The sequence below is a fragment of the Phyllobates terribilis genome, unplaced genomic scaffold (genome assembly GCF_046119375.1).
Source record: "Phyllobates terribilis strain yellow unplaced genomic scaffold, ASM4611937v1 Scaffold_9__5_contigs__length_417890890, whole genome shotgun sequence".
NCBI classification, from domain to species: Eukaryota; Metazoa; Chordata; class Amphibia; order Anura; family Dendrobatidae; genus Phyllobates; species Phyllobates terribilis.
Genome location: NW_027362769.1, coordinates 170,067,760 through 170,095,183, shown reverse-complemented (window position 1 = coordinate 170,095,183; position 27,424 = coordinate 170,067,760). Strand labels below are relative to the sequence as shown.

The 27,424-nt window shown below is 46.6% G+C and overlaps 1 protein-coding gene across 3 annotated transcripts in view; it reads right to left on the bottom strand.

The window, feature by feature from the left end:
- SPEG (striated muscle enriched protein kinase) overlaps positions 1–6,134 on the bottom strand; it is a 347,211-nt gene extending 341,077 nt beyond the window's left edge. For 2 of the 3 annotated variants that reach the window (XM_073647347.1, XM_073647348.1), the window contains exon 1: positions 5,290–6,133. In XM_073647347.1, coding sequence (XP_073503448.1) covers positions 5,290–5,725 — 436 coding nt within the window. In that variant the 5' untranslated portion in view covers positions 5,726–6,133. Of the gene's footprint in view, positions 1–5,289 lie in introns of all 3 variants that reach the window. The other variant, XM_073647350.1, reaches the window with a different exon arrangement.
- Positions 6,135–27,424: the final 21,290 nt, after the last annotated feature.

The following is a 27,424-nucleotide window of genomic DNA, read 5'->3' as shown; positions in this document are numbered from 1 at the left end:
GCATTGTAGGGAGGTCATACAGGCACGTGGAGGCCACACACAATACTGAGCCTCATCAGGAGCATGCCCAGGCGTTGTAGGGAGGTCATACAGGCACATGGAGGCCACACACAATACTCAGCCTCATCAGGAGCATGCCCAGGTGTTGTAGGGAGGTCATACAGGCACGTGGAGGCCACACACAATACTCAGCCTCATCAGGAGCATGCCCAGGCGTTGTAGGGAGGTCACACAGGCACGTGGAGGCCACGCACAATACTCAGCCTCATTGTGACTTGTTTTAAGGACATTACATCAATGTTGGATCAGCCTGTAGTGTGTTTTTCCACATTAATTTTGGGGGTCACTCCAAATCCTGGCTTCCATTGGTTAATAAATTTGATTTCCATTGATGATTTTTGTGTGATTTTGTTGTCAGCACATTCAGCTTTGTACAGAACAAAGTATTCAATGAGAATATTTCATCATTCAGATCTAGGATGTGTTATTTCAGTGTTCCCTTTATTTTTTTGAGCAGTGTATATAAGTTTGGTATCGCTATAATTATACTGACCTGAAGAAACAAGTTGCAAGGTCATTTTTACTGCGCACTGAACGCCATGAAAAAAAAAAGATATAAAAAAATTATAGAAATGCATTTCTTTCCTATTTCACCACGTCTGGATTTTTTTTTTCACATTTTTCCAGTACATTGTATGGTAAAATAAATGGTTGTTATATAAAACTATAACTTGTCTCACAAAAACAAGCTATCGAACGGCTACCTGAACGGAAATATAAAAAAGATATAACTCAATAACTCTTGGAAGAAGGGGAGGAAAAAACAAAAGTGCAAAATGAAATATTGCCTGCAGCGGGAAGGGGTTAAAAATATAATTACCCAAAATATAATGATCAATTGATACAGGATAGTAGAGCTATTATTCCGAGTTGGAAAGGAATATTGGAAGTTTACACAATGGTGGCTTTTATCCTAAGTCATATTTTACGACTCGTTAAAGGGTTGATTGTGACTTGTAGGATTGCTGCTTCCAATAGGTGGCGCTATAGAGTTCAAGCCCTCTTTTTCTCTGAAGAGGCAATTTGCATATTGAATAAAAGTGAAATCTGTTATACAATTTCTGTTTTCATGTCGCAAAGACAAATGCAAAATATCAGCTATTGCCAAGGACAAATGATGAAATTAGGTGCAGATGGCGGCCAATAATTCACAAGGTGGTAGGAGGCTGTGAATGAGGTTTGCTTCTGTACGGAGGCTGAATCCAGCATGTTTGGGTGGAGACATCTAAGTCAACCTCCCCGGAGAATAAACACAAGATCTAAATTAAGATTGTCCGGTGCGGCAGACACGAAACCTGCCAGAGAAGTCATGCCTTGGCCATCTGCCTGGCCTGTGTGCCCTCTATCTACACCAGACCGGCCTCATACATGACTGCTGATAACTCGGATTATTAGACGAGGGCAGTAACGTTTTCAGAACGTTGCGTTCTGTCCTGATCTCGCTGCTGCGTCTGGTTAATCAATGACGATTTCCATCTTGTAGCTGAAAAATGCTTAAAGAGGTTGTCCACTACTTTGACATTGATGCCCTATCCATAGGATAGGACATCAATGTATGATCGGCCGGGGTCCCGCATGCGGCACCCCCGCCGATCAGCTGTTATCGGTGCCGGGGGTAGCAGGCCGTCGCCTGGAAGTCCTTACCTGCGGTGCTTGGCCGTCCGTCTGTAGTGGCCACCACGGGGTACAGCACATCCACCTCCCATTCAGTTGAATAGGAGGCGGATGTGCAGTAACAAGTGCCGACCACTACAGATGGACGGCCAAGCACCACAGGTAAGGACTTCCGGCCACTGCCGCCGGCACCGATATCAGCTGATCGGTGGGTGTCCCACGTGCGGTACCCCGGCCGATCATACATTGATGCCCTATCCGTAGCATCAATGTTAAAGTAGTGGACTACTTCTTTAAGATTATTTTAGATGATGACAACTAGGAAAGTTGAAGATAACAACCCAGGAATTAATAAAATAGAGAATTTGACATGATGAAAAGTATGTATCCCCTTTTTAGCCAAATATATTTCTATCTGCCACCAATGACCTGACTACAAAGTATTGAGGGCCCCAGTTAAGAAATTACACTGAAGCCAACGTAGGAGGTTTATGTCTTCTGAAGGCTTAGACCTGAAGAAGAGCATCGATTAGTAAAAAGTAGCATCAGGGTCAGTTATAGGTCCTACGCAAAACACCCAATAGGCTCCCAACTTTTCACCATACTGTACCCATTTAATATAGCCATATGGAGCAGTAACATACTGCCATATAGTGCTCAAAACACAACCACCTACAGTTCAGTGGTGAAACCTCAGCGAAAGGATACTGCCTAAAAAATACTACCCTTTATCATAGCAATACCATAGAGTTCATGTCATATTACTGCCTACAGAATAATGCCATATAGCAAACACCTCACAATGGCAAAACTGTTCTAGCATATAAGAGGGCGTAACTATAGTGGCTGCAGTTGCAACAGTCGCGCCTTGGCCCCGGAGCCTGGTGGGGCCCAGAGCCAAGAATAGCTGATATAAGAAGACCAATACTATCCAAGACACATGATAGCTGGGGCCCTATTGGAGATTTTGCATTGAGAAATAAGAGCTACAAGCTGTGCCATTGCATCGTACCCTACACAGTCTATGCAATAGTGCCATATGGTCAAACTTGCCAACTCTCCTGGGATGTCTGAAAGGCTTAAGGTCAAAGGGGAGACCTCCCAGTCTTCCAGAAGAGTAGGTGAAGCTCCCGGGCCCTGCCAAAACCACCCAAAGACTCTTGCATTTCTCAAAAGTATTGTTTCCAGTATCCAACCCTACATTCAGGGAGGCAAGGAATGGGTCACAGAGGGAGAGGGGATTTGGCGTGGAAGAGAAATTGCCTCTAAAAGCGTACATGGCTACTGCCAAAAATTTTCCAAAGCTTTGATCTTCCAGAATACAATCATATGCATACTTGTCAACTGTTGATAACTCTGCCATAGCCAGGGTGCTGGGTGTCATAGTCGTGGGTGCATTTCCACTGGATCCATGAATTCCAATTTGCCCCTCTAATAAAAAAAAGTAGATTGCAAACCACAGAAAGATGCACGGTCCAAAGACCGGGAAAACATCACATTTTAACTGAATAAAGCAAACGCCGTATAGTTTAGGGAATCTTCCCGGCGACACCAATGCGACATTGAAAGGGTAAACACACATTGTAATGCCTGCAGTTGGGCTCTCGATGCATTTCATTACAGTAGAGTAAATTCACAGGTCCCAGGGTCATTGTACGCCACAAGATATCTCCAAGAATGACATTATTATCTGGGAGCCCTGCCAGGATTACTTGATTTCATTTACATAGCAATGAGGCTGACAATTGCCTATGAAAGCCATTAAGCAAGTCCTCCGCTTGTGCTGCTGGGGTCCTGATTTTCAATTGTTGAGAAATCATCAGATTTCCACAATGCAATTCCCATTGGCATCAATGTGTCCTTGTAATGCATGGACGCCAGTAGATATTTTTTGTGTCTTTATGTGAGTATTCAATTGGGTGCTTCAATATCTACACCAAAAAGTTTCAACTAGGGTAATACATTAAAGCAGAGGGAGGAGGGGGATGCAGCTGCAGTTTTTCTCTCTTTGTGCCTGTGAGACTGCATGCTTTGAAATTGGAGTGTGAACAGCAAGGTAGAAACATCTGTATGGAGCAAAGCCTGAATATTTACATCAGCTTCTGATGTGTCATAGTAACATGAAAGAACCCAAGTTAAAGAGGCTCCTGTGCCGTAAGGAGCACCCTAACTCCAAATTAAGATCCATGAGGGATTGGAGAAGACAGGGGAGAAATATACAGACAATGTTGCTTCTTTCTAGTAAGTGTTTTATCTCATTCCAGAACAGGATTCACATCCACATCGTTCAGCACAACTATATAATAACCTACATCTTGCTAGTGCTTCTGAACATGTGCTATAGAGACAGGAGGGCAGGAATCCCGCATGTCTGTGTGCTGTGTTTGGCAGACATCACTGCTGTTAATCACGATCCACTAGCTCAGAGGCAACTGAAAATTAGAGTTAGAACCTGTAGAGGAAAAAACTGGTAAAAATGCAGAATAACAATCAAATAATGGGCAGAATATGGTTAATCCTCATGTACACAAACTGGACAGCTTATTCTGAAAAGTTACCTGAAACAACATGTACGCTTTAAGACACAAGTCTCACAGCGCTGATACCATGCATGGCAGTGCTGGATAAATGCTAAATATTATAGACCTGTTTACGTAAGTGTTCATGATATCTCTTAAGTACTTGGTTGTAAATCTCTAGCTCCGGTCCCCTGGCCTGAATTCAGAACTTCCTCCGCTTTGACCTCATGGAGCATTTTGTAAACTCAGTGGAACAAGGTGGAAAATCAACCGAACACAAAGACTTATGACTTAAAGTGCCCCCGTCTTTTACCAGCAGTGGAGGCCGCCATTCTGTAAAACCAAAATCTGCTGCATCATGATCTGTAATATCAGGTATCTATGCAGAGAGACCCTGGGATATTGTCCTTTTATTGGCCGATGTGGCAACATTTCATTGAAAAGACTTCAGTTCTATCAATTACATTTCATAAATACTTTAATAATATATAAAACACGGGATCATGCTTTATCTTGATTACTGAAGCACATGAACTCGGGACGGGGAGTGATTGATGCCATCTGAGCTATATTTAGGTTCCTGCTTCTGTCTCTGCAAACTTGCCCTTTACCCCGTTAAATATCAAACTGCACTGAAAGACATGAAGGGGGATGTTCACAAATGCTGATACCATGCATTCATTTAAAGGGAAGGAATCTGTGAGAAGCGTGCCGTAGTCACCGACCTGCTGCATTTGCGACAATACAGTATTGACCTGTAGTTCTGGTAGACGGTGCTGTATACAAGACGCGAATCAAGTGTCACCACCGGGACTTGCACTCGTTCCTTCCCAAACTTTTCCACATGGACTACCAATATTTTCCATAAGAAGAGTATCAACATTAACTTCCAAAAAAACTAAACAAAAACATTAACGAGCACCCTCAACCCATAGACAAAAATGAGAAAATTGGGGGACATCCAATATATCTCCTTCCTCCAATGACAACCCCTGTGTGATTTCTCATACAGGTGACAATGACATAGACTTTTATTTAGTAGGAATATTTTGTTTTCACTGTGGTGGCGTATTATATAATTGTTAGTGATCATTACCTTCTAAATCAATGATGGCAAGAACCGCGCTGGTGATGGCCTCTCCCATGGGATTTTCGGCCACGCAGGTGTACACTCCAGCGTCTTCCATCCTGCTGTCGCTAATACACAATGTCCCGTATTCCTCTGCTCCGGGATCCAGGGGCTCCTTATTTTTGTACCAGCTTAAACTTGGCACGGGGTTCCCTGCTACCGCCACCTTCAGGCTGATGTCACAGCCCGTCCCTATGGCAGCATTTTTGAGCTTGCGGACAAACTGTGGAGGGCAAGGCTTGTCTTGCTCTTGATCAGACGTCAGTTTTGGCCTCTTTGGGGTGACAATAGGACTTGGTGGAGCAGCCAACGTCTTGGTGAAGGGCCGAGCTGTAGGGGCATGGGTGACTTGAGTCCCTTCCTCAGTTTTGCTTGCGTTCATCTTCACCTGGGCACGGTGCATGGTAAATATAGAGGAAGGGTCCTATTCCAGGTGTCGGAAAATCAGAATTAAGATTATAAGAAATTTCAGAAGGTTTGATCCAAGGCACGGTCAAGAGTTGGCACCAACTTCTGCAAAGAGGGAGAGAGAATATGAGGAGGGGGCACCAGCCCCAGGGTAATAGGGTGATTGATGATGCAATATGCCTTTATCATGCAATAATTCTCTTGCTGATGGTCAATACAACTCATGGGTTGGGGAGTCCTGTAGGCCCCCCTGTATCGGTGCACTTCTTCTCCTAGGCTGGGGCCTGTGGTGGTAGAAGACCTTGTACATGCCCCTAGGTCTGAGCCCCCTCTTCTTCTCCCTCTTCTCTTCAGGCTGCAATCTGCAAAAGAGACCCTGCAGACCTGTCGAACTTAGAAGTGACCCCCCCCCCCTTCCCCACAATCCCCTCCTTCACTATTCCAAAAGTGGCACTGACAGCTGCCTCCCCTACTGATATGTGACATAACTTGGCTGAAACTTTTCACCCCCCTACTCTTCTTCTTCTTCCACCCTCCTCTGTCCTCTGCCCCCCTCCACCACTTCTCTCTCATCTCCTGGTGCAAAGAATAGAAACTAGGCAGGAACTGACCATATTCAGATGACAGGAGCCGGGGCGGCCTGCACGGGGCAGGAGCAGGTGGCTGCAAAAAGGGAAAATTCACATTGGAAAATCAGTAACGACGACGTAAAAAATAAACATTCAATCACTTCAGGGGGCGACTGGAGTACATTTGAGACAAAATTTGTAACTTTTGGACAAGTCGAAAATGATGAATCCGGCAAAAACTTCTACAACCAATAAACTTTGCCCATAATAGCAAACATTAAAAGAAAAACCAGGCAAAGACATAAAATAGATGATCTTCAAAGGCACAAATGGAAAAAGATCAATACGGTACAACTTAGAAAAAGTGCAAAACATTAAAAACTCGACAAAAAAAGGTGCAAATGCAATAATGAATCGAGCACAAATAGCATTTTTTATTTTGCGCAAAATTCATGAACCACGTGTGCCAGTTTGTAGCAACAAAACGTAAATGAATACTACAGGACAAAAAAAAAAAAAAGTGACTTAAAAAATCCCAAATGATGAAACGGGAACTTTATTTTTGTTTTTAACCTGTTTTAAAAAGCAATTTATGAATCGGGCTCATAGCCTCTAGTCCATGAAGTGATGTCTGATGTCTGCAGTATTTTGAGGGCCATAAAAATTTGCTTTTATATTGTAGGACTGGGACCTTTCTAATAAACTCTGGCGTCATCGTGGTTTAAGTTTGGATTCATGGAAACGCAGCAGGTCCGGCAATTTGGCCGAGTTTTAGGGTAAGATCATTACAGGACATCGCTGAAATTTCTACAGCAAAAAATCATCTGCAGCGAATGGGACAGAATTTGCTCCAGAAATGTTGTGGACTTTCCACAGATTTCACCCTCAGCATAAATGACAGGTTGTTGGTGTCAAATTTAGTTAAAAAAAGAAACCCCCATATTGACCAGAAGTGGCCATTTATGGTGGGGTTTTGTAACCTTTGTCCTTATTTGCCCGGGACACAGCAAATTTGCCACGTCAGTCGTGTATTGTAACAATCAGTCTGATAATCATGGCCGATCTGAGGTAAATCCCTCCCTACCGCTCCATAACGACTAACTCTTGGCCTATTGGGGCTACTACATGCGGCCATGAGGCTTTATACACGTTTTTTTCATCATTGTGGAAAACCCCAAATTGAATGTCAGCATATAAATAAAGAATAATCCAAGTAAATCCACATACAAGGCTGAACACACTGAGGATGATGGGGGTTGTTCTAATACATGTAGTAATAGTTAAAAGCTGATACAAGGGAAATATAAAGCCACCACCCATGGCAACCAATCGAATCATTGCTTTCAGTTTCCAGAGGACCTTTGTAGGATGAGAGCTTGGATCTGATTGGTTGCTATGGGCAACTGCTCCATCTTTCCCTAGCCCTTTTGATAAATCCCAGTGTGTGAATGAGATTTTACAGTAAATTCCCACAATATCATTTACAGCTGGCGCATTTCTGTTTTTCAAACTACAACAAATTCGACATAAAACTATGTCAGACACAATTTTATAGATTCACATTTTCTGAGACCAGTTACTCCTTTAATTTTCTGTTGATGGAGCTGTGTGAGGGCTTTTTTCTTGTATGGTGAGCTGGTGTTTTTATTTGTACCATTTTGTGGTACAGACAAAATTTTGTCCGCTTTCTATGACATTTTTTGTAATATTGTCATTCTGGAGATTTGTTTTTTTGGTCAATCAGACTTTTAAAGAAGTGCCAATAACCAATTTATTATTATTTTTATTATAAGAGGGGAAATATTCTAATTCTAAATTGTTGTTTTTTTTCATATATATATTTTTTTTATTATTATTTTTTTTTTTTACATTATTCTTTATTTTCCAGTCCCCATAAGAAACATGAACCTGGAATTGTTTGATCACTTGTTCCATACACTGCAATACCAGAGTATTCCAATATTTAGGGCAAATCACATCCTGTGGGTGGGCTTCACAGTGACACCATGATGGTGGCAACAGGGACCTTCAACTGGCCCTGGCAGCCCCTAGGCCCCCTGTGATAGCTCTGCAGGGGGGCTGATTGGCGCTTGAATGGACTGCTCCCTGTGTAGCGCACTCTCAGCTCCTGAGCCTGCTCCATACATCTGCACCCTTTCCATTAGGTAGTAGAGTAAATAAAATAAAATAATAAAAGTGCCCCCAATCCGTCTATAGGTGTGTGTCTATGGTTGGATCCCCACGATCAAATAGTATAGGTGATGAATTGTTTTAACCAAACATCCTCTATAGATGCAGTATATATACAGAACATTAACAAACTACAGGCACAGTGGAATATTACTAGAAAAGCTAGGATTTTGACCTTTAAATTTATGCCCCATATGGTTCACAAGTAGCAGATTTGTTACACAAATTTCCTCGACTGTTCCATATGTTATTGGTATTAAGGGGTTTGGAAGGAGGATGATGCTCACCCATGATCGGCACAGACAACATGCATCTTACTCAATTATAAGCTCTATTTACAGATAATTTGGAGATGAATAAAATTCTGTCCAGGTTGATTGAATGGTGGAATATTTTGGCTAAGAACAGGTTGGTTGGTTTTCATAAGGGCTCGTGCTGACGACCGTATTATCAGTCTGAGTGCAATCCGACAAAACGTGGGATTGCACTTGGACCCTTGTTATTTTACGGTACCGTGCACATGTCAAATTTTTTCCTCGGACAGAGTTTGTCCAAGGAAAAAGTGGCTGCATGCCCGAGTTTGATCCAATATTCAAACCGCTTTCGGCTATACAAGTCAATGAGTTGGTGGAAAACATCAGACCGCACTCGAATGACATCTGAGTGCAGTCCAATTTCCACGGACTGACACAATGAAGAAGATAGAGAATTTTTTTTTCTCCGTCTTCTCCTCATCCAAGAGAATCGAATCAAACTGTGATCACACTGATTAAACTCTGATCCGAGTCTGTTCGGAGTGTGATTGGCATAATTGATCCAATTTTCTTGCATGATTAAAAATACTCTCGTCTGCACCTAACCTAAGGGAAAGAAGGAACAGGAGGATGCTTTCTCTGATCAAGCCATGCTGCTGGTGGCGGTAGAGGATTTCTCCATAGTTCCTGCAGGTTTGGAGACAAGGGAGATGCTTTAATTGCCCCCTCCAAATTTATTCTGTGGTCTGGTGTAAGGTTTGTATTTTATCATGAGGTCTTTACAGGTCCCACGCGAGAACACTGAATAGAAAATGTATCTTACGATGCAGAGATGCAATAGCGGTAATGAATTAGGCTGAAAAGCTCCAACAACTTTGGATGAGCAACATCTCAGGCACGGCGCAGTTACAAAACTTGTGCAATTTGTCTGCATCTTGGTGTCGAGGGTATTTTTGAATTGAGATTTTGCTGTAAAATAACAAATGCACAAAACTTACACTGTGGTCTATGAGAGCAAAGTGGCATCCAACTAAATACTTGATACAAATACATCAATCATGTTTGTTCGCATTATGTAGTGTACTGCAAAACAATCACATTATCAAAATGTCCTGGGCAGAACAGACATCTAGTCCTTTTGGTGAATTTAAATGACAAATTTGTCTACAATGAATCATGCTAAAAGTCTTGTGCATCTACAATAGTAAATCTGCCCATGAATGTCACCAAATTGACAGTTTAAGTTTCTATCTTTCCCACTCTGTGACTCCTGAGTAATATTTGAATAGTTCAGCTGCCATTTCACAGCTGATGGTCAGGAATGAGGTCAGAACTTGCTTATTCAGCAGATATTCCCAGATTATACACAACCAACAGCCATTTCTGTAAGACTAAGAAATCTGCAAAGAAAAGGCGTCTTGTACATTGGGGCTGAAGTAATAACACAATTCAAGTAACAAAATAAATACAATCCAAGTTATCAATTCATATCAAGACTTCAACAAACTGGAAAAATGTTCTGATAAGGCATGACAATGGCATTTTCCCACTGGCGTATATAAAACAATATTTGTATAATGATAGATTTCTGGTTATACTGCCCCTATGTGCAAAATGATAGCTTCTATAAACTACCCCTTATGCACAAGAATATAACTATTATAATATTGCCCCTATATACAAGTATATAACTACTATAATACTGCTCCTATGTACAAGGATATAAGTACTATAATACTGCCCCCTATGTACAAGAATATAACTACTATAATACTGCCCCTATATACAAGAATATAACTACTATAATACTGCCACTATATACAAGAATATAACTACTATAATACTGCTCCTATGTACAAGGATATAACTACTATAATACTGCCCCCTATGTACAAGAATATAACTACTATAATACTGCCCCCTATGTACAAGAATATATCTACTATAATACTGTCCTTATGTACAAGAATATAACTACTATAATACTGTCCCTATGTACAAGAATATAACTACTATAGTACTGCTCCCTATGTACAGGAATATAACTACTATAATGCAGCCCCTATGTACAAGGATATAATTACTATAATACTGCCCCCTATGTACAAGAATATAACTACTATAATACTGCTCCCTATGTACAAGAATATAACTACTATAATACTGCCCCCTATGTACAATAATATATCTACTATAATACTGCCCCCTATGTACAAGAATATAACTACTAAAATACTGCTCCTATGTACAAGAATATAACTACTATAATGCTGTCTTTATGTACAAGAATATAACTAGTATAATACTGTCCCTATGTACAAAAATGTAACTACTATAATACTGCCCCTTATGTACAAGAATATAACTATTATTATTATTTATTGTTATAGCGCCATTTATTCCATGGCACTTTACGTGTGAAATAGGGGTATGCATACAAAAACAATTACAATAATCTTGAACAAAACGTACGGAGACTGGTACAGAAGGAGTGAGGACCCTGCCCGCGAGGGCTCAGTCTACAAGGCAAGGGTGAGGATACAGTAGGTGAGGGTAGAGCTGGTCATGCAGCGGTATGGTGGAGCGAGGGTTACTGCAGGTTGTAGGCTTGTCGGAAGAGGTGAGTCTTCAGGTTCCTTTTGAAGGTTTCCACGGTAGGCGAGAGTCTGATACGTTGGGGTAGAGAGTTCCAGAGTAGGGCGGAAGCACGGAAGAAATCTTGTATGCGATTGTGGGAAGAGGAGATAAGAGGGGAGTAGAGCAGGAGATCTTGTGAGGATCGGAGGTTGCGTTCAGGTATGTATCGGGAGAGGTACAGATATATGGAGGAGACAGGTTGTGAATGGCTTTGTATGTCATGGTTAGGGTTTTGAACTGAAGTCTCTGAGCAATGGGGAGCCAGTGAAGAGATTGACAGAGAGGAGAGGCCGGGGAATAGCGGGGGGACATGTGGAGTAGTCGGGCAGCAGAGTTTAGGATAGATTGGAGGGGTGCGAGAGTGTTAGAGGGGAGGCCACAGAGCAGGAGGTTGCAGTAGTCGAGACGGGAGATGATGAGGGCATGTACTAGTGTTTTTGCAGATTCGTAGTTGAGGAATGTGCGGATGCGGGAGATATTTTTGAGTTGGAGTCGGCAGGAAGTGGAAAGGGCTTGGATATGTGGTTTCAAGGAGAGATCAGAGTCCAAGGTTACCCCAAGGCAGCAAGCTTGCGGGACTGGGGAAAGTGAACGGACTACTATAATACTGCTCCTATGTACAAGAATATAACTACTAAAATACTGCCCCCTATGTACAAGAATATAACTACTATAATACTGCTCCTATGTACAAGAATATAACTACTATAATATTGCTTTTATGTACAAGAATATAACTACTATAATACTGCCCCTATGTACAAGAATATAACTACTATAATACTGTCCCCTATGTACAAGAATATAACTACTATAATACTGCTCCTATGTACAAGAATATAACTACTATAATACTGCCCCCTATGTACAAGAATATAACTACTATAATGCTGCTCCTATGTACAAGAATATAACTACTATAATACTGCCCCCTATGTACAAGAATATAACTACTATAATACTGCCCCTATGTACAAGAATATAACTACTATAATACTGTCCCCTATGTACAAGAATATAACTACTATAATACTGCTCCTATGTACAAGAATATAACTACTATAATACTGCTCCTATGTACAAGAATATAACTACTATAATACTGCCCCCTATGTATAAGAATATAACCACTATAATACTGCTCCTATTTACATGTCATGGGTGTGTGAGGTGTAATAGACAGTCGCTCTGGATCTAGCTGTAGAAGGTCACTGCGCTTGGCACTGCAGACACATTCTTAATCCTTCTTCCTTTAAGACCCAGCGGTGACCTCCCTCCTGCTGCTTTGCCACACCCTTGCATGACAGTTAAAAACTCAGTTTGCTCCAGGCAATTGCTGGTGATACTTCTATGTACCCTTGTGCATGCTTCGAGCACTAGCTGTTGGCTGGCTTCTTCTCTGGTGCCCTTGGAAGACAGTTGGCGTTACTTCTCTGGTGTCTGCTCAAGCTAAGTTAATCCCCTTTGATTGTCTACCTTGTTGTCTTTAGTTTGTAGTGGGGCCTGACCAGTGCTCACCCCTCTCCCTCCATATCTAGGGTCAAGCTCTAGGGACATACAGGGTTTAGGGTCCTGCTTGGCGATTGGTGTGGAACCAATATAGGGATGGTAGGGTAGGCAGGGTGATATTAGATCTGCCTAAGGGTCTCCACTCCCCCTTTCCCTAGTGTTTGGGCTTCCTCCCCCTCTTCCCATCGTGTTGCACTTAGTCTTTCCCACACCTTGTGTGACAATACAAGAATATAACTACTATATTACTGTGTCACAGGTGTGTCAGAGGTGACAGACAGTCACCTGCAGTGGTTTACAGGAGATCTCCACGTTTGGCAATGCAGACAGCTGCCTAGATAGGAGGCTGTGTTTAGGACCCAGCGACTACCTCCCTTTAGTCTGGGTGTATATATACCTGGTGTGTCTAGGTGGGCGTCGCCGGTTATACTCATTTCTACTTGGAACTTGGCTGAAGCAGCACCACGTCCTCTCTGGAGTCTTGAGGCCATGTGCCCTGTTGGAGTTCTTCTAAAGCTGAGTTGTTGTTTCCCTGTGTTTTCTTCCCCTATTGTCTTTAAGGTGCTAGCGGAGATTAACTAGTACTCCTCTCCTTCCACCCCCCGCTATAGCCTTACGCCAGGGATAGTAGGGTGAGGCACGTGATCGGCGACAGCTGCGGAGGATTTATAGGGACATTAGGGGGAGACAGGGTGACTCTAGTCCAGATTAGGAGGTCACCTCTTCCCCCTTTCCCTAGTGTCTGGGCTACCTTTCCCTTTTCCCTCTGTGTTGCACTCACACCTGGTGTGACTCTCTGTGTTTCACTCACACCTGGCGTGACATTATAACCGGCCGAGCACGTTTTGGAAAAAAAAAAAAGCTCTTGCCCTCATCTATGATGACCCTGACCGAGTCGCCTTGGCTGAGTCTAAGCTACATCGCCTTCAGCAGGGGATTCGGTCAGTGGAAACGTACAGTTCGGAATTCCGTAGATGGGCAACGGATTCCAAATGGAATGACTCAGCCCTTAAAAGTCAATTTTGTGAGGGGCTAACGGAAAGGTTGAAAGATGCCTTGGCTGTATATGATACCCCTCAGTCCTTGGAGGCTGCCATGTCTTTGGCCATACGTCTGAATAGGCGCCTTCTCGATAGACGGGTGCGACCTCCTTCTCCGTCTTGTCGGGGTTCTGTACCTTTGCCAAGGGAGCGGTCTGGGGGTGTGTAACACAGGTACTTTAGATGCAGTGACACAGAAGCACAGAGCAGCTAATACAGGGTTAATAAACAGGGAAAGTTTATGATAACAAGATGATCTCCACGCAGGGAGTAACAGGGGAAAATATGGGGAAATAGCAGGTATTAGTCTGTAACTGACAGTTTACAGTTTAACTAGATGTAGCAGAGTCAAACCGGTAACAAACGACTGTTTTTTCACTTAGCTGACTTGTATCCCCTACAAGGCAGTTGCCAGCTGGTGCTGGTGACGCTGTCTTCAGGCTTCCCCTCCCAAACAATGCTCCGTCTTCTGGCGGCAGCGGGTGGTCTCCGGTTTTGCCCGCTGAGCCCCTAGTCCATAACACGGCACCTCACGTGCTCAGCTCCACGGACCCTGCGTCTCTTCTCCCTACAGTCAGCTTAACTCCTCTGGTCCACTGCACTCGGATCCCTTGCTCCAAGTCCTGTAGTCAGGAGCCTGGACCCTCTCACACTGCTCTGCTCCGCAGGACTCCGCTACGCTTCCCCGATCAAACGTCCTCGTCTCTCCCTCTCTCTCGTCACACCAGGAGTCCCTCTGTCACCTGATCTCCCAGCTCTCGCTCTCGACACACCCCCTTGTGTGGCACCCTGCTGTGCACAGGTACCACAGGACCCAGGGTGCATGGATTGACTTCTCCACAAGAGGCCCTCATTACATACTAACACCTCCACCCTTCCACCTAACACCAACAGAGGGAGGCCTGATAGGGATATATATATGGAGGGTGGAGCCAGGCAGCTCAGTTCAGTTAGTAGTTCAGTGTTTAGTCTGAGAGCGTGCTGACGCTGAGAGGAGCGAAGACGCAGCACGTCTGCTGCTGAGTTCTGAGGGCCCCGAGTGTGGACGAAGGCAAGAGGAGAAAGGAGAGAGGAGTTGAGGGGGCAGAGGAGCATCATAGGCTCACCCCGATATACAAGCCGGACACCGGGTCCGCGCCTACAGGGTCCCTTTATACCCAGTAGGGATCACCGGCATTCCAGGAGGACTACAAGTCCCTGGCAGACCTGAAGCTAAACCCATCACAGGACCAGGAACTACGAAGGCCCCAGCGTTTCCAGGGATAGTGGTTGCCAGCAGAAGGTCCTACTACCGAGCGACAGGTGAAGGAAGAGCACGACACATAAGCTAGGCCCAGTTGCAGGCTGGCCAGGAGCATACAGAGAGGCAGACATGGACCAGGAGGCCTTATACCGGCTCACTGGAGAGAAGTCCTGAAGTGCACCCATCCTACTGAGTACCCTGGACCGTTCCCGACATCCGCACCAGTAAAGGTATTGAAGCGAATCCCCTGTCTCTGTCAGTTACTCCTGCTGCGTCATCCCGCCTGCACTACAAGCCCCAGCATCATCACCCACCAAACTCCACACTGCCCCGGGGGCCCGCTCCACCTGTGGGGAGCAGAAACACCTCAGCTGCCATCCCATCACCCCCCGGAGGTCTGCAGCAGCACTGGTAAACCTTACCAGGTACCACAGGTGGCGTCACAAACTATTTACTTTATTTTTTATTTTCTATCCAAGTTACAATCCCCTTTTTGGTTGACCGCCTGGGGCCATGGACCGGGCCAGCCACCGTGATATCCCCCACCAGCATCCATAGGCCTGGCTGCTGAGTACCCCATTGCCCCGGGGGCGCGTCAACTTCTGGCGTCACGAACAGGATATCGTGCCCGCTGCCACCAGGTACTGTGCGCCCTAAAGAACTGTGTCGCATACTGTGGGGAAGTTTTCCCGCCAATTGCAGCTGTTTCCCGTCATTGTCCGCCATTTTCGAGTCGCCGCGCGGGAAGAAGAGGGGCGTAACCGCGGGAATCGGAGAGGCGTGACTGCTGGAAGCGCGCGAAGCTCAAGCCCCGCCTCACGCTCTGACGCAGCACTAGGAAGCGTCAGGTCCTGGAAGGAGACCGTCGTCTGCGGAGCTGCGGCCTACCCGATTAAAGAAGCAGGAGGTAGGTTACGGTTCACTAGGGGGGCGCAACCATGGCCAACGACCAGCAAGCCGCCGGAGCACCGGTTAACGCTCCTGATGCTCAACTTGCGCCCGGCGCTGCACAGGCTGGAGCGGCCGACCCACCAGCAGGGGTCATGACTCCGTTGATACCCATGGCCCTGCCGTATGTCCCTGGAGCGAAATGGCTTCCCCAGTATGATGGCAAACCAGACACCCTGTCTGGGTTCAAGAGAAAAATATGCAGTGTACTGGACATGTATTCTATGACTGGTAAGCAGAGAGCCGCTGTTGTGCTGGGACAATTGACTGGTGCCGCAGAGCGGGAAGTTGAAACCTGGCCAGCCGCAGACCAGGATTCAGTATCCATTATCTTTAAGAAACTGCAAACTGTGTTTGAAAACCGCACTGAGACAGATCTCCGGATGAGGTTCTACCACTGTGCCCAGAAACCTGAGGACAGTATCCGGGACTATGCCTGGCACTTACAGGAAGCCCTACGGGCCCTGAAACAGGTTAGTCCAGCCAGCATACAAGATGAGAATAAAATGCTGACGGAACAGTTCATCTGGGGGTTGAGGTCCCAGGGGGAGAGCAGAACTGTACGGTGGTGGGCTTTAGATCATCCAGATGCCACTTTTGACACCCTGAAGGACATGGCTATTAAGGGTCTACAGCCCCTGGAAACATCAGGGACTGCTATCCAGCGTTACCAGGGTGGGACCACCCCAGTGCCCGCAGCACCCACTGCTCCTTCATTAACGGCTGAAACAAATATGCAAACAGTGCCCCCTAGCTAGCTGGACAGCCTCCCCTCTGAAGTGCGTCAGCTAAGTAAAACCCTGGTCACTGTCCTGAGCACCCTGCAGCTACAGACGGAGCCCGAGCCGGAAGGAAGGATCCTACTCGCCGACAGCCCTGAGGATGTCCCCTGGATGAGGAGAAGAAGGATGACAACGCCACCCCGTAGGATGACAACGCCACCCCGGAGGAGGACAACGTCACCCCGTGGAAGGACCAACGACCAACGTCGCCCTCCAGGAGACTTCATCTGCTACCGTCCTTTAAACGGGCAAACCCTGGGGCCGAGGGCTGACACCCAGGAGTAGATCAACCAGGCCCATCAAGCTGGTACCATCGGTTTGTAGGAGGAAGGCCTTTCCTGTCCATCGTGCTGGACGGTATAGCAACACCTGCATTACTGGACACCGGCTCACAGGTAACCATCATACCTGATGTCCTCTACAAAAGTACTGGTCCATAGATGAACTCCACCCACCAGCCCCGAACCTCTCTGTGTATGCCTCTAACGGCCTTCCTCTTAACCTAGTAGGGGTTAAGGACGTGACAGTGAAGGTGGGGAGAGTGGAACTAAAGGACCAAAGACTAATTGTCATAGAATCTAACCCTGGTGATACAGACTTGTATATGATACTTGGTACAAATATTGTTGGTAACTGTTTGGGAGAAGTGTTGTTTTTGCTCCAACAGATTGCTGACACTGCCAAACCAGGGCAGAGGAAGGTGCTCCAGAGAGAGGTTCGAGCCCTCCTGTACCAGCAACAGGTAAAGCTAACAGGTGGTGAGATTGGTAATGTACGGATGACAGACCCGATACCCATTGTGATTCCCCCAATGAGTGAGATGCTGATTTGGTGTAGGGCAGCAATAGGTCTCAAGGGGCAGAACTACCAGGCGGTAGTGGAGCCCATTAGCTCAGAGCACAGACCTACACTCCTAACTGCTAGAGGGGTATTTGACGTACGCAATGGGAGGGTGCCCGTGCGACTCCTAAATTGTGGGGAGGAGGAAGTCAAATTGCCAAGGTATGCCACTGTTGCTAGATTGTATACTGTGAATGATGATGCCATACACACAGTGGAATCCTTGACCCCACCAGATACAGTGGAGGACAATGACTCCGAAGCTCAGCTGGAGGATTGGTGTCGGCAGCTCCATGTTGGGACTGATGCCACTCCTGTCCATCAAAAACACGGTGTCTACAGAGTGGTTCAGGAATGTGAACAAGTGTTTAGTAAACACTCACTTGACTTTGGAAGGGTTAAAGGGGTACAACACCACATACCCACCGGTAACCATCCACCCATTAAGGAGCGTTACCGACCCATACCACCAGCACATTATCAGCAAGCCAAGGAAATGTTGCGTGACATGAAAAAGGCAGGGATAGTAAGGGATAGCTGTAGCCCCTGGGCAGCTCCCCTGGTCCTGGTCAGGAAAAAGGATGGTAGCATGAGGATGGGTGTAGATTATAGACAGATTAATCGCATAACACATAAAGATGCATACCCTTTGCTCCGTATAGAGGAATCCCTGGCTGCACTAAAATCTGCCAATTACTTCTCTACACTGGATCTCACTAGCGGGTACTGGCAAGTCTCTGTTGCTGAGGAAGACCGGGAGAAGACAGCCTTCACCACCCCGATAGGACTGTGCGAGTTCAACAGTATGCCGTTTGGACTCTGCAATGCACCCGGAACGTTCCAGAGGCTGATGGAATGCTGCTTGGGACATCGGAACTTCGAGACCGTGCTGCTGTACCTGGATGACGTTATCGTGTACTCGAGGACGTATGAGGACCATCTGAAGCACCTGGCGGAGGTATTTGAAGCATTGTCCCGGTATGAGATGAAATTAAAGCCTTCTAAATGCCACTTGCTCAAGCAGAAGGCTCAGTACCTGGGGCACGTAGTCAGCTCGGAGGGAGTAGCACCAGACCCGGAGAAGGTCACTGCCATCCAGAAGTGACCTGAACCGAGAAGCATCAAAGAAGTACGGCAATTCCTGGGACTGGTCGGGTACTACAGGAGGTTCATAAAGGACTATACCAAAAAGGTAGCACCTCTACAAGACCTCCTGGTAGGACAGTTCAAAAGAGGAAAGAGTCCCCCATTCCAGTGGGGCAAAGAACAGTCTGAATCCTTTGCAGTAATGAAGGAAATCCTGACTGGTGAAGAAATCCTGGCTTACCCTGACTACAGCCAGCCTTTCCTGCTGTATACCGACGCCAGCAACGAGGGACTGGGAGCTGTGTTGTCCCAGAAGCAAAATGGAAGAGAGAAGGTAATTGCGTATGCCAGCAGGAAGCTACACCCTACAGAGAGGAACCCCGAGAACTACAGTTCCTTCAAGCTGGAGTTCCTGGCCTTGGTCTGGGCTATCACTGAAAGGTTCAAGCATTACCTAGCCTCAACTAAGTTTACAGCTTTTACTGACAACAATCCCTTGACACACAAGACTGTCAAATTATCAGTTCACCATCAAGTACCGGGCAGGTCACAAGAACACCAATGCTGATGCCCTGTCAAGGATGCCTCACCAGTCAGACACCGTGGATGAAGTGGATGATTTAGAGGAAGTTGAATTACCTGCTTTCCACCGAAGCAGAGTGGTCCATGAGCAACACGTCACCAGAAGACGTCAGGGAAGGACGCTGAATTCTCTACCCCATCACAGTTGGAAGGAGACTCAAGACAGTGACCCGGTTGTCAGCCTCATCAAAAGACTGATCACCCAGGAAGGTTCCCACCTGGAGAAGGATGCTCCTCCACAAGCCAAGCAACTGTGGAATGAAAAAAGCCGGCTGTTCATCTATAGCGAGAAGCTGTGCAGAAGATATGTCAACCCCAAGACCCATGAAATGGTGTGGCAGATTGTTGCACCCAGGACGGATATCCCGATGGTGTTGGAAGCCTACCACGATCAAGCAGGTCACTTTGGCTGGAAGAAGCTGGAAACCCTGCTGAAGGACCGGTTCTACTGGGTTGGAATGTGGAGCTCCATAGAGAGGTGGTGCCGGAATTGTGGGCCCTGTAGCCTCAGAAGAAAAGACTACGGCAGCCAGAAAGCACCCTTGCAGTTCATCAAGACAACCCAGCCCCTGGATATCGTCGCTCTGGATCACGTCAAGCTGTCACCCAGCAGGTCAGGCTACTCCTATGCCCTGACCATGGTGGATCACTATTCCCAGTTCCTGGTGGTAGCCCCTGTAAAGGACCTGACAGCAGAGACTGCAGCAAGAACGTTCCAAGCATACTTCTGCAGGCCCCATGGATACCCGGACAAAGTGCTGACGGATCAAGGACCTGCCTTTGAAGCTGAGCTGTTTAAAGAATTCTGCCTCCTGTACGGGTGCAAAAAGATCCGGACTACACCATACCACCCTCAGACCAATGGTTTGTGTGAGAAAATGAACAACATCGTCATAGACCTGCTGAAAACCTTACCCTTGGAAGGAAGGAACCAGTGGCCAGACAAATCACCTGACCTGGTAGATCTGTACAATCACATACCTGTGAGTTCTACAAATTGTACCCTAGCGTACCTCATGAGAGGAAAACCCGGAAAGTTGCCCATGGACCTGGAACTCGGAGTGGTAGAACCGGAAGCAGATATGTCCACTGAAGACTGGGATACAAATCGGCAAGAGCAGTACAGAAGAGTACAGGCCTGTGTCGAAGACAGTCTAAATAGAGTAAGGGAAAGACAGGAAGAACAGTACAATAAACATGCACCAGCAGAACCCTTGGCACCTGGAGAGATAGTGCTAAAGCGGAAGAGAAGAAGTCAGAAGCTCGATGACCAGTGGGAAAGCGAGCCCTACACAGTGCTGAACTCCAAATTTGACAACAGTAAAACTTGCCTGATTAGCAAAGATGGAGGAAAAACAACTGCAACAGTCTCAAGAGACCATCTGAAAGTGTGCCCAGGTCTACTGAAGACAACGGAGGAAGAAGTACCTCCTATAACACCGGAAGAACCCAAGGAAGAAGTGCTTCACACAGTTCTAGGAGATTTCCCTGCGGACTGGCCTCAACTTGATGGAGCGGTTATAATACCAGTGATACACTTCTATCAACAACCAGAAGAATCTGTAAGCGCCCTGAAAGAGCCTGCTCAGGAACAGGAAGAGTTCCCAGAAAGAGGAGGATCACCCGTTGAAACAGAGCCTGAAGGCCCAGTGGACAGTGCACTTGCCAGTCCCATAGAGAGATTAAGGCAGTCCTACAATCTACCAGACGTACACCTGCTAGATTAACAGAAAGTGCATGCACAGACACTAGTAACACCCCGGTGCTACGAAGGTCCACACGCAGCAGACAAGGACAAATCCCTGCCAGGTTTAGGGAATAAGAATGAAGTGCCTACCATTGTAAATAGTTACCCAGTTGGGTATTGCGTATTTGTTTATTATGTAAACTGAAAATATATGTGTATTTAGTTACCCGTCAGGGTATAAAGACTTGTAGGCTGAGGACTGTGAGCAGCCAAAAACTGTCCCTGTGAATAGTTGCACTCATCAAAAGTGCCCCCTTGTTTGACCACTGAACAAAAACCCGTTTGGCGTGGCCGAAGACGTGGTCTAGCACCAGTATCACCTATGCCCTGTAGCCACGCCCAGGGCCTACGTTGAGGGTTTTCAGGCGGGTCCCTCATGTTCTTTCATCGGTGAAATGAACACCTGGTTACGGGACTTACTGTAACTTTATTAATGTTATAATTGTTATTATTATTGCTATTGTTATTGTTGTAACCTGTTACAAAAATGCTTCAGTCCAGGAGTACTGAATTGTACTAGGGGTTAATGTGGCACCCTGCTGTGCACAGGTACCACAGGATCCAGGGTGCATGGACGGACTTCTCCACAAGAGGCCCTCATTACATACAAACACCTCCACCCTTCCACCTAACACGACCAGAGGGAGCCCTGATAGGGATATATATGGAAGGTGGAGCCAGGCAGCTCAGTTCAGTTAGTAGTTCAGTGTTTAGTCTGAGAGCGTGCTGACGCTGAGAGCAGCGAAGACGCAGCACGTCTGCTGCTGAGTTCTGAGGGCCCCAAGTGTGGCCGAAGGCAAGAGGAGAAAGGAGAGAGGAGTTGAGGGGGCAGAGGAGCATCATAGGCTCACCCCGATATACAAACCGGACACCGGGTCTGTGCCTACAGGGTCCCTTTATACCCAGTAGGGAACACCGCCATTCCAGGAGGACTACAAGTCCCTGGCAGACCTGAAGCTAAACCCATCACAGGACCAGGAACCACGAAGGCCCCAGCGTTACCAGGGATAGTGGTTGCCAGCAGAAGGTCCTACTACCGAGCGACAGGTGAAGGAAGAGCACGACACATAAGCTAGGCCCAGTTGCAGGCTGGCCAGGAGCATACAGAGAGGCAGACACGGACCAGGAGGCCTTATACCCGCTCACTGGGGAGAAGTTCTGAAGTGCACCCATCCTACTGAGTACCCTGGACCATACCTGACATCCGCACCAGTAAAGGTATTAAAGCGAATCCCCTGTCTCTGTCAGTTACTCCTGCTGCGCCTTCCCACCTGCACTACAAGCCCCAGCATCACCACCCAACAAACTCCACACTGCCCCGGGGGCCCGCTCCACCTGTGGGGAGCAGAAACACCTCAGCTGCCATGCCATCACCCCCCGGAGGTCTGCAGCAGCACTGGTAAACCTTACCAGGTACCACAGGTGGCGTCACAAACTATTTACTTTATTTTTTATTTTCTATCCAAGTTACAATCCCCTTTTTAGTTGACTGCCCTGGGCCACGGACTGGGCCAGCCACCGTGATATCCCCCACCAGCATCCATAGGCCTGGCTGCCGAGTACCCCATTGCCCCGGGGGCGCGTCACTTACACTCCCGCTCTCCTTTAACTCGCCATTCCACGGGCGAGAGTTCCTTCATCAAACGTTCACATTCTTGGACTTCCTGGACTATACGGTACCATATGAATTGATCTTGTTCGTAACGGTGAAGAGGCACTCCTGCTGTTGTCCGTGCTGACCGGCGTAACTCAGTTTGACCGATGGGGGGAGCAGGGTCACTCAGATTTCCAATCTCCGCCTGCCCGGTGGCTTCAACCGATGTTGTTCCCTCGCCGCCTGCACTGGGGACTGCAGATAATCGAGTGCTGGGGCTCGGAGGTAGAATCAACAACTCTTCTTCGTCCACATCGTGGCTTGGGGCAACTGTGACAGGTCCCTCTCTTGAAGCAGGTGATTCTTCTCCACCCTCGTCATCTTTAGACAGACAGGGTCGCAGCATACTACGATGAACCACTCTGGTAGGGGCTCCTTCAGCTCCCTCGGGTTGAACTTCATACACAGGTCCTTCAGCGCCAATCCTGCGCTTCACTCGGTGCGGGGTCCGTTCCCACCGCCTACTCAATTTGCCCCGGGGCCGCCTGTCCCGAGCCAACACCCGCTCCCCGGGCCTCAGAGCTGTCCCTTGAAGAGGCAATGTCTCATGATGTTTGAGCTCCTGAAACTTTTGTTGTACCAACCGTCGGAGGGTCTGCAGTCGATGCCGATGTACTCGGACCCAGGAAGACAACCCCGTCTGTGGGTAGTCCTCCTCGGGGTCCAGCTCTAACTCGGTGATCTCTCGCTCCTTTCGTCCGAACAGCAAGGTATAAGGAGTGAACCCCATCGTACTATTCACTCGGTTGTTGTAGACCCACACCAGCTCGGCCACAAACTCAGGCCATCGTACCTTCTGATCTTCCTCCAACGTGCGGAGCATTTGGATCAGTGTCCGATTAAAGCGTTCACAGGCCCCATTTCCTTGAGGGTAGTAAGGAGTAGTCCGTGACTTCTCAATCTTGTACAACTGATGCAGCTCTTCCATCACCCGGCCTTGGAAGCAGGCGCCTTGATCAGCATGAATCCTCTTTGGGCAGACGTACACCCGAATAAAGTCTCAGCAGATGGCCTGTGCAGCGGTCTGGTCTCTGGTTGGGGTCACTACCGCAAGCTTGGTGAAGTGGTCTGTCATTACCAGGCAATGTTCATACCCGAGATGCGCCGGTCCAACAGTCAAATAGTCAATCATCAGCACCTCCAAGGGGGCAGAAGTCACAATAGTTTGTATGGGGACCTGCTGCTCCGGGGGCTTTACCAGCTCACAGCTCCGACATCTTCGACAAGTGTCTTCTATTGTTGCTCGCAGTCGGGGATGATACACCAGCCTCTGCAACCACTGAAACGTCTTCTCTGGTCCGAAGTGAGCCCCTCGTTCATGAGCCTCCTTAGCCACTACTCCGACCAACTTCTCTGGGATCACCACTTGCCAGGTGGTCCCGAACTCTCGCAGTAGCTGCACCCGTCGGTACACCAGCCCGTCTCTCAAACACAGTCTCTCCCATTGTTCCAGCATTTTCAGTGCTCTCGAGGACAGGGTACTCCTCTCTTCTCAACTGGGGACTTGCCGCAAAGCCACCCATTGACGTAATCGAGCAACTTCTCTGTCAGTCTGTTGAAGTCGGATCCAGTCATCTCTTGGCCGTCCTAGCACTTGTTTTTCCGACGTCTCTCCGATCTGTCCCTGCGCCGCAGCCAGCGGTCCCACGAAACTTCGGAAGCTAGGGGTCTCATCTGCCTCCAAATCTTCATCGCGGTCATGATCAGGCCGTTCATATGTCACTCTGGAGAGAGCGTCGGCGTGAGCATTCTCTGCCTTAGGCCGGTAGGCGATCTTATACCGGTACCTGGCCATGCGGGCCACCCACCGCTGCTCCAGGGCCCCCAATTTCGCATTCTCCAGGTGGGCCAGCGGGTTGTTATCTGTTCTCACCAGTACTTCGGACCCGGACAAATACTCCGCAAACTTCTCGGTCATTGCCCAAACCAGAGCCAGCAACTCTAATTTGAAAGAGCTATAATTATCTGGGTTCCTCTCGGAGTCGTGAAGAGAGCGGCTGGCATACGCAATCACGCGCTCTTTCCCCTCCTGTACTTGGGATAACACGGCTCCCAGACCATGTAGGCTCCCATTAGTGTGGAGTATGAAGGGTTGGGAGAAATCCGCATAGGCAAGTATTCGGGCCTCGGTCAGGGCCATTTTTAGGGCACGGAAGGCCTCTTCCTGTCTGCTTCCCCACCGAATCGCCTGATTCTTGGAGCCCGCCAGCACTCCCTTAAATAGCTCCAGCAATGGGTTGGCGAATCTTCGGTACTACCCGGCAAGTCCCAGGAAGGCCCGAACGTCCTTCACTGTCTTCGGGGTAGGCCACTCCTGTACGGCAGCCACCTTTTCCTGGGTGGGCCTGACTCCTTCACCGGACACAGTATGACTGAGATATTCGATCTGTTTGCGGAACAGGTGGCACTTCTGGGGCTTCGCCTTTAGGCCTTGACTCTGTAGGCAACTCAGTACTTGCTCCAGTCGCTGGAGGTGCTCCTTGAAGGTGGCGGCATAGACAATTATGTCGTCAAGGTAAATCAGTGTCGCCTCGAAGTTCAAATCACCCAGGCACCTCTCCATCAGACGCTGAAACTTCCCGGGGGCGTTAGTCAGGCCGAAGGGCATCCGATTGAACTCGAACAGTCCCATGGGTAATATAAACGCCGTCTTTGCACGGTCATGTTCGGCCACGGGCACCTGCCAGTACCCACTGGCCAGATCCAAGCAGGAGAAGTATCTTGCCTTCCCTAAGGCCGACAGGGACTCTTCGATTTGGGGTAGTGGGTAAGAGTCCCGTGCTGTACAGGCATTCAGTCGTCTATATTTGTAAACAAAAAAGGATATAGACGTTCATTCCAATATAATGTATTAATATCCTTCAGACAAAATGAGGAAACCCAACTACACTAAACTATTTCTCATTCCTCATTCTACATTAATAATTTAAATAAGGAGATCAAAGTACTCAGTAAATCTGCTATTTCAAATTTTTATTTATGTTATCACAAGACATACAAACACCCCATAAAATCATGTCAAAAACCCCTAAGACATAGAAAGCCCCAATAAAATTGAGGCAGTGTGGTCAAAAGATATCACTGTAAGCACAAAAAATAAATACAGTTCAGAAAATAGGGATGTAAGACTATATCAGTAAAGTTCCAAACCTCTTAGTTTCGTGGGATATGCCCCATGTCCCTGCCATTAGATTATCACAAAACATGTGTAAATAGAATACATACCCATATATATAAGCCATAAAAATATCATATGACATGTACAAAAAAGTACAAATTCTCATATTTTGAGGGATATATTCTCATATGGGATTATCATATAACATATATAGACAAAGTACAGGTCCCCATAATTTGAGGGAAATATCCTCCTGTACAAGTCATTAGATTATCGTGTAACACATGTAAGTAAAGTATAAATCCTCATAGTTTGAGGGATATCTCCCATATACAAGCCAGTAGAATAATCACAGTAGTTACATCAGTAAACCGGGTGCATATCACCAATCATAAGGATCATATCAGAATCCTTATCAGCAATCAAGTGATATCAGCATTATAGTACCCCCAAGGCAGGCATAATACAAACCAATGCCAGAGTGTTGTAAGACCACACTGCCTCGTACCCCAACGCGCGTTTCGCGTGCTGCTTTCCTTATGATTGGTGATATGCACCCGGTTTTATGTACTATCTTATGTGTTCCATATGTAAGCTGTAACTGATATAACTACTGTGATTATTCTACTGGCTTGTATATGGGAGATATCCCTCAAACTATGAGGATTTATACTTTACTTACATGTGTTACACGATAATCTAATGACTTGTACAGGAGGATATTTCCCTCAAATTATGGGGACCTGTACTTTGTCTATATACTGTATGTTATATGATAATCCCATATGAGAATATATCCCTCAAAATATGAGAATTTGTACTTTTTTGTACATGTCATATGATATTTTTATGGCTTATATATATGGGTATGTATTCTATTTACACATGTTTTGTGATAATCTAATGGCAGGGACATGGGGCATATCCCACGAAACTAAGAGATTTGGAACTTTACTGATATAGTCTTACATCCCTATTTTCTGAACTGTATTTATTTTTTGTGCTTACAGTGATATCTTTTGACCACACTGCCTCAATTTTATTGGGGCTTTCTATGTCTTAGGGGTTTTTGACATGATTTTATGGGGTGTTTGTATGTCTTGTGATAACATAAATAAAAATTTGAAATAGCAGATTTACTGAGTACTTTGATCTCCTTATTTAAATTATTAATGTAGAATGAGGAATGAGAAATAATTCAGTCGTCTATAGTCCACACAGAACCGCAGGGTCCCATCTTTCTTCCGTTCAGGACAGTCGGGGCTGCCCATGGACACTGACTCTCCCGTATCACACCATTCTGTAACATATGGGCTAGCATCTCCTTAACCTCTTTATACATCTGGGGAGGTATCTGCCGGTATCTCTCCCGCACTGGGGCAGCGCTTCCAGTAGGAATCTCGTGGGTAATGGCTTCGGTGCAACCAAAATCATCCTCATGGTGAGCAAAGACTTTCTGGTACCGCTCCAGCACATCCTCAACCTGCTGCACCTG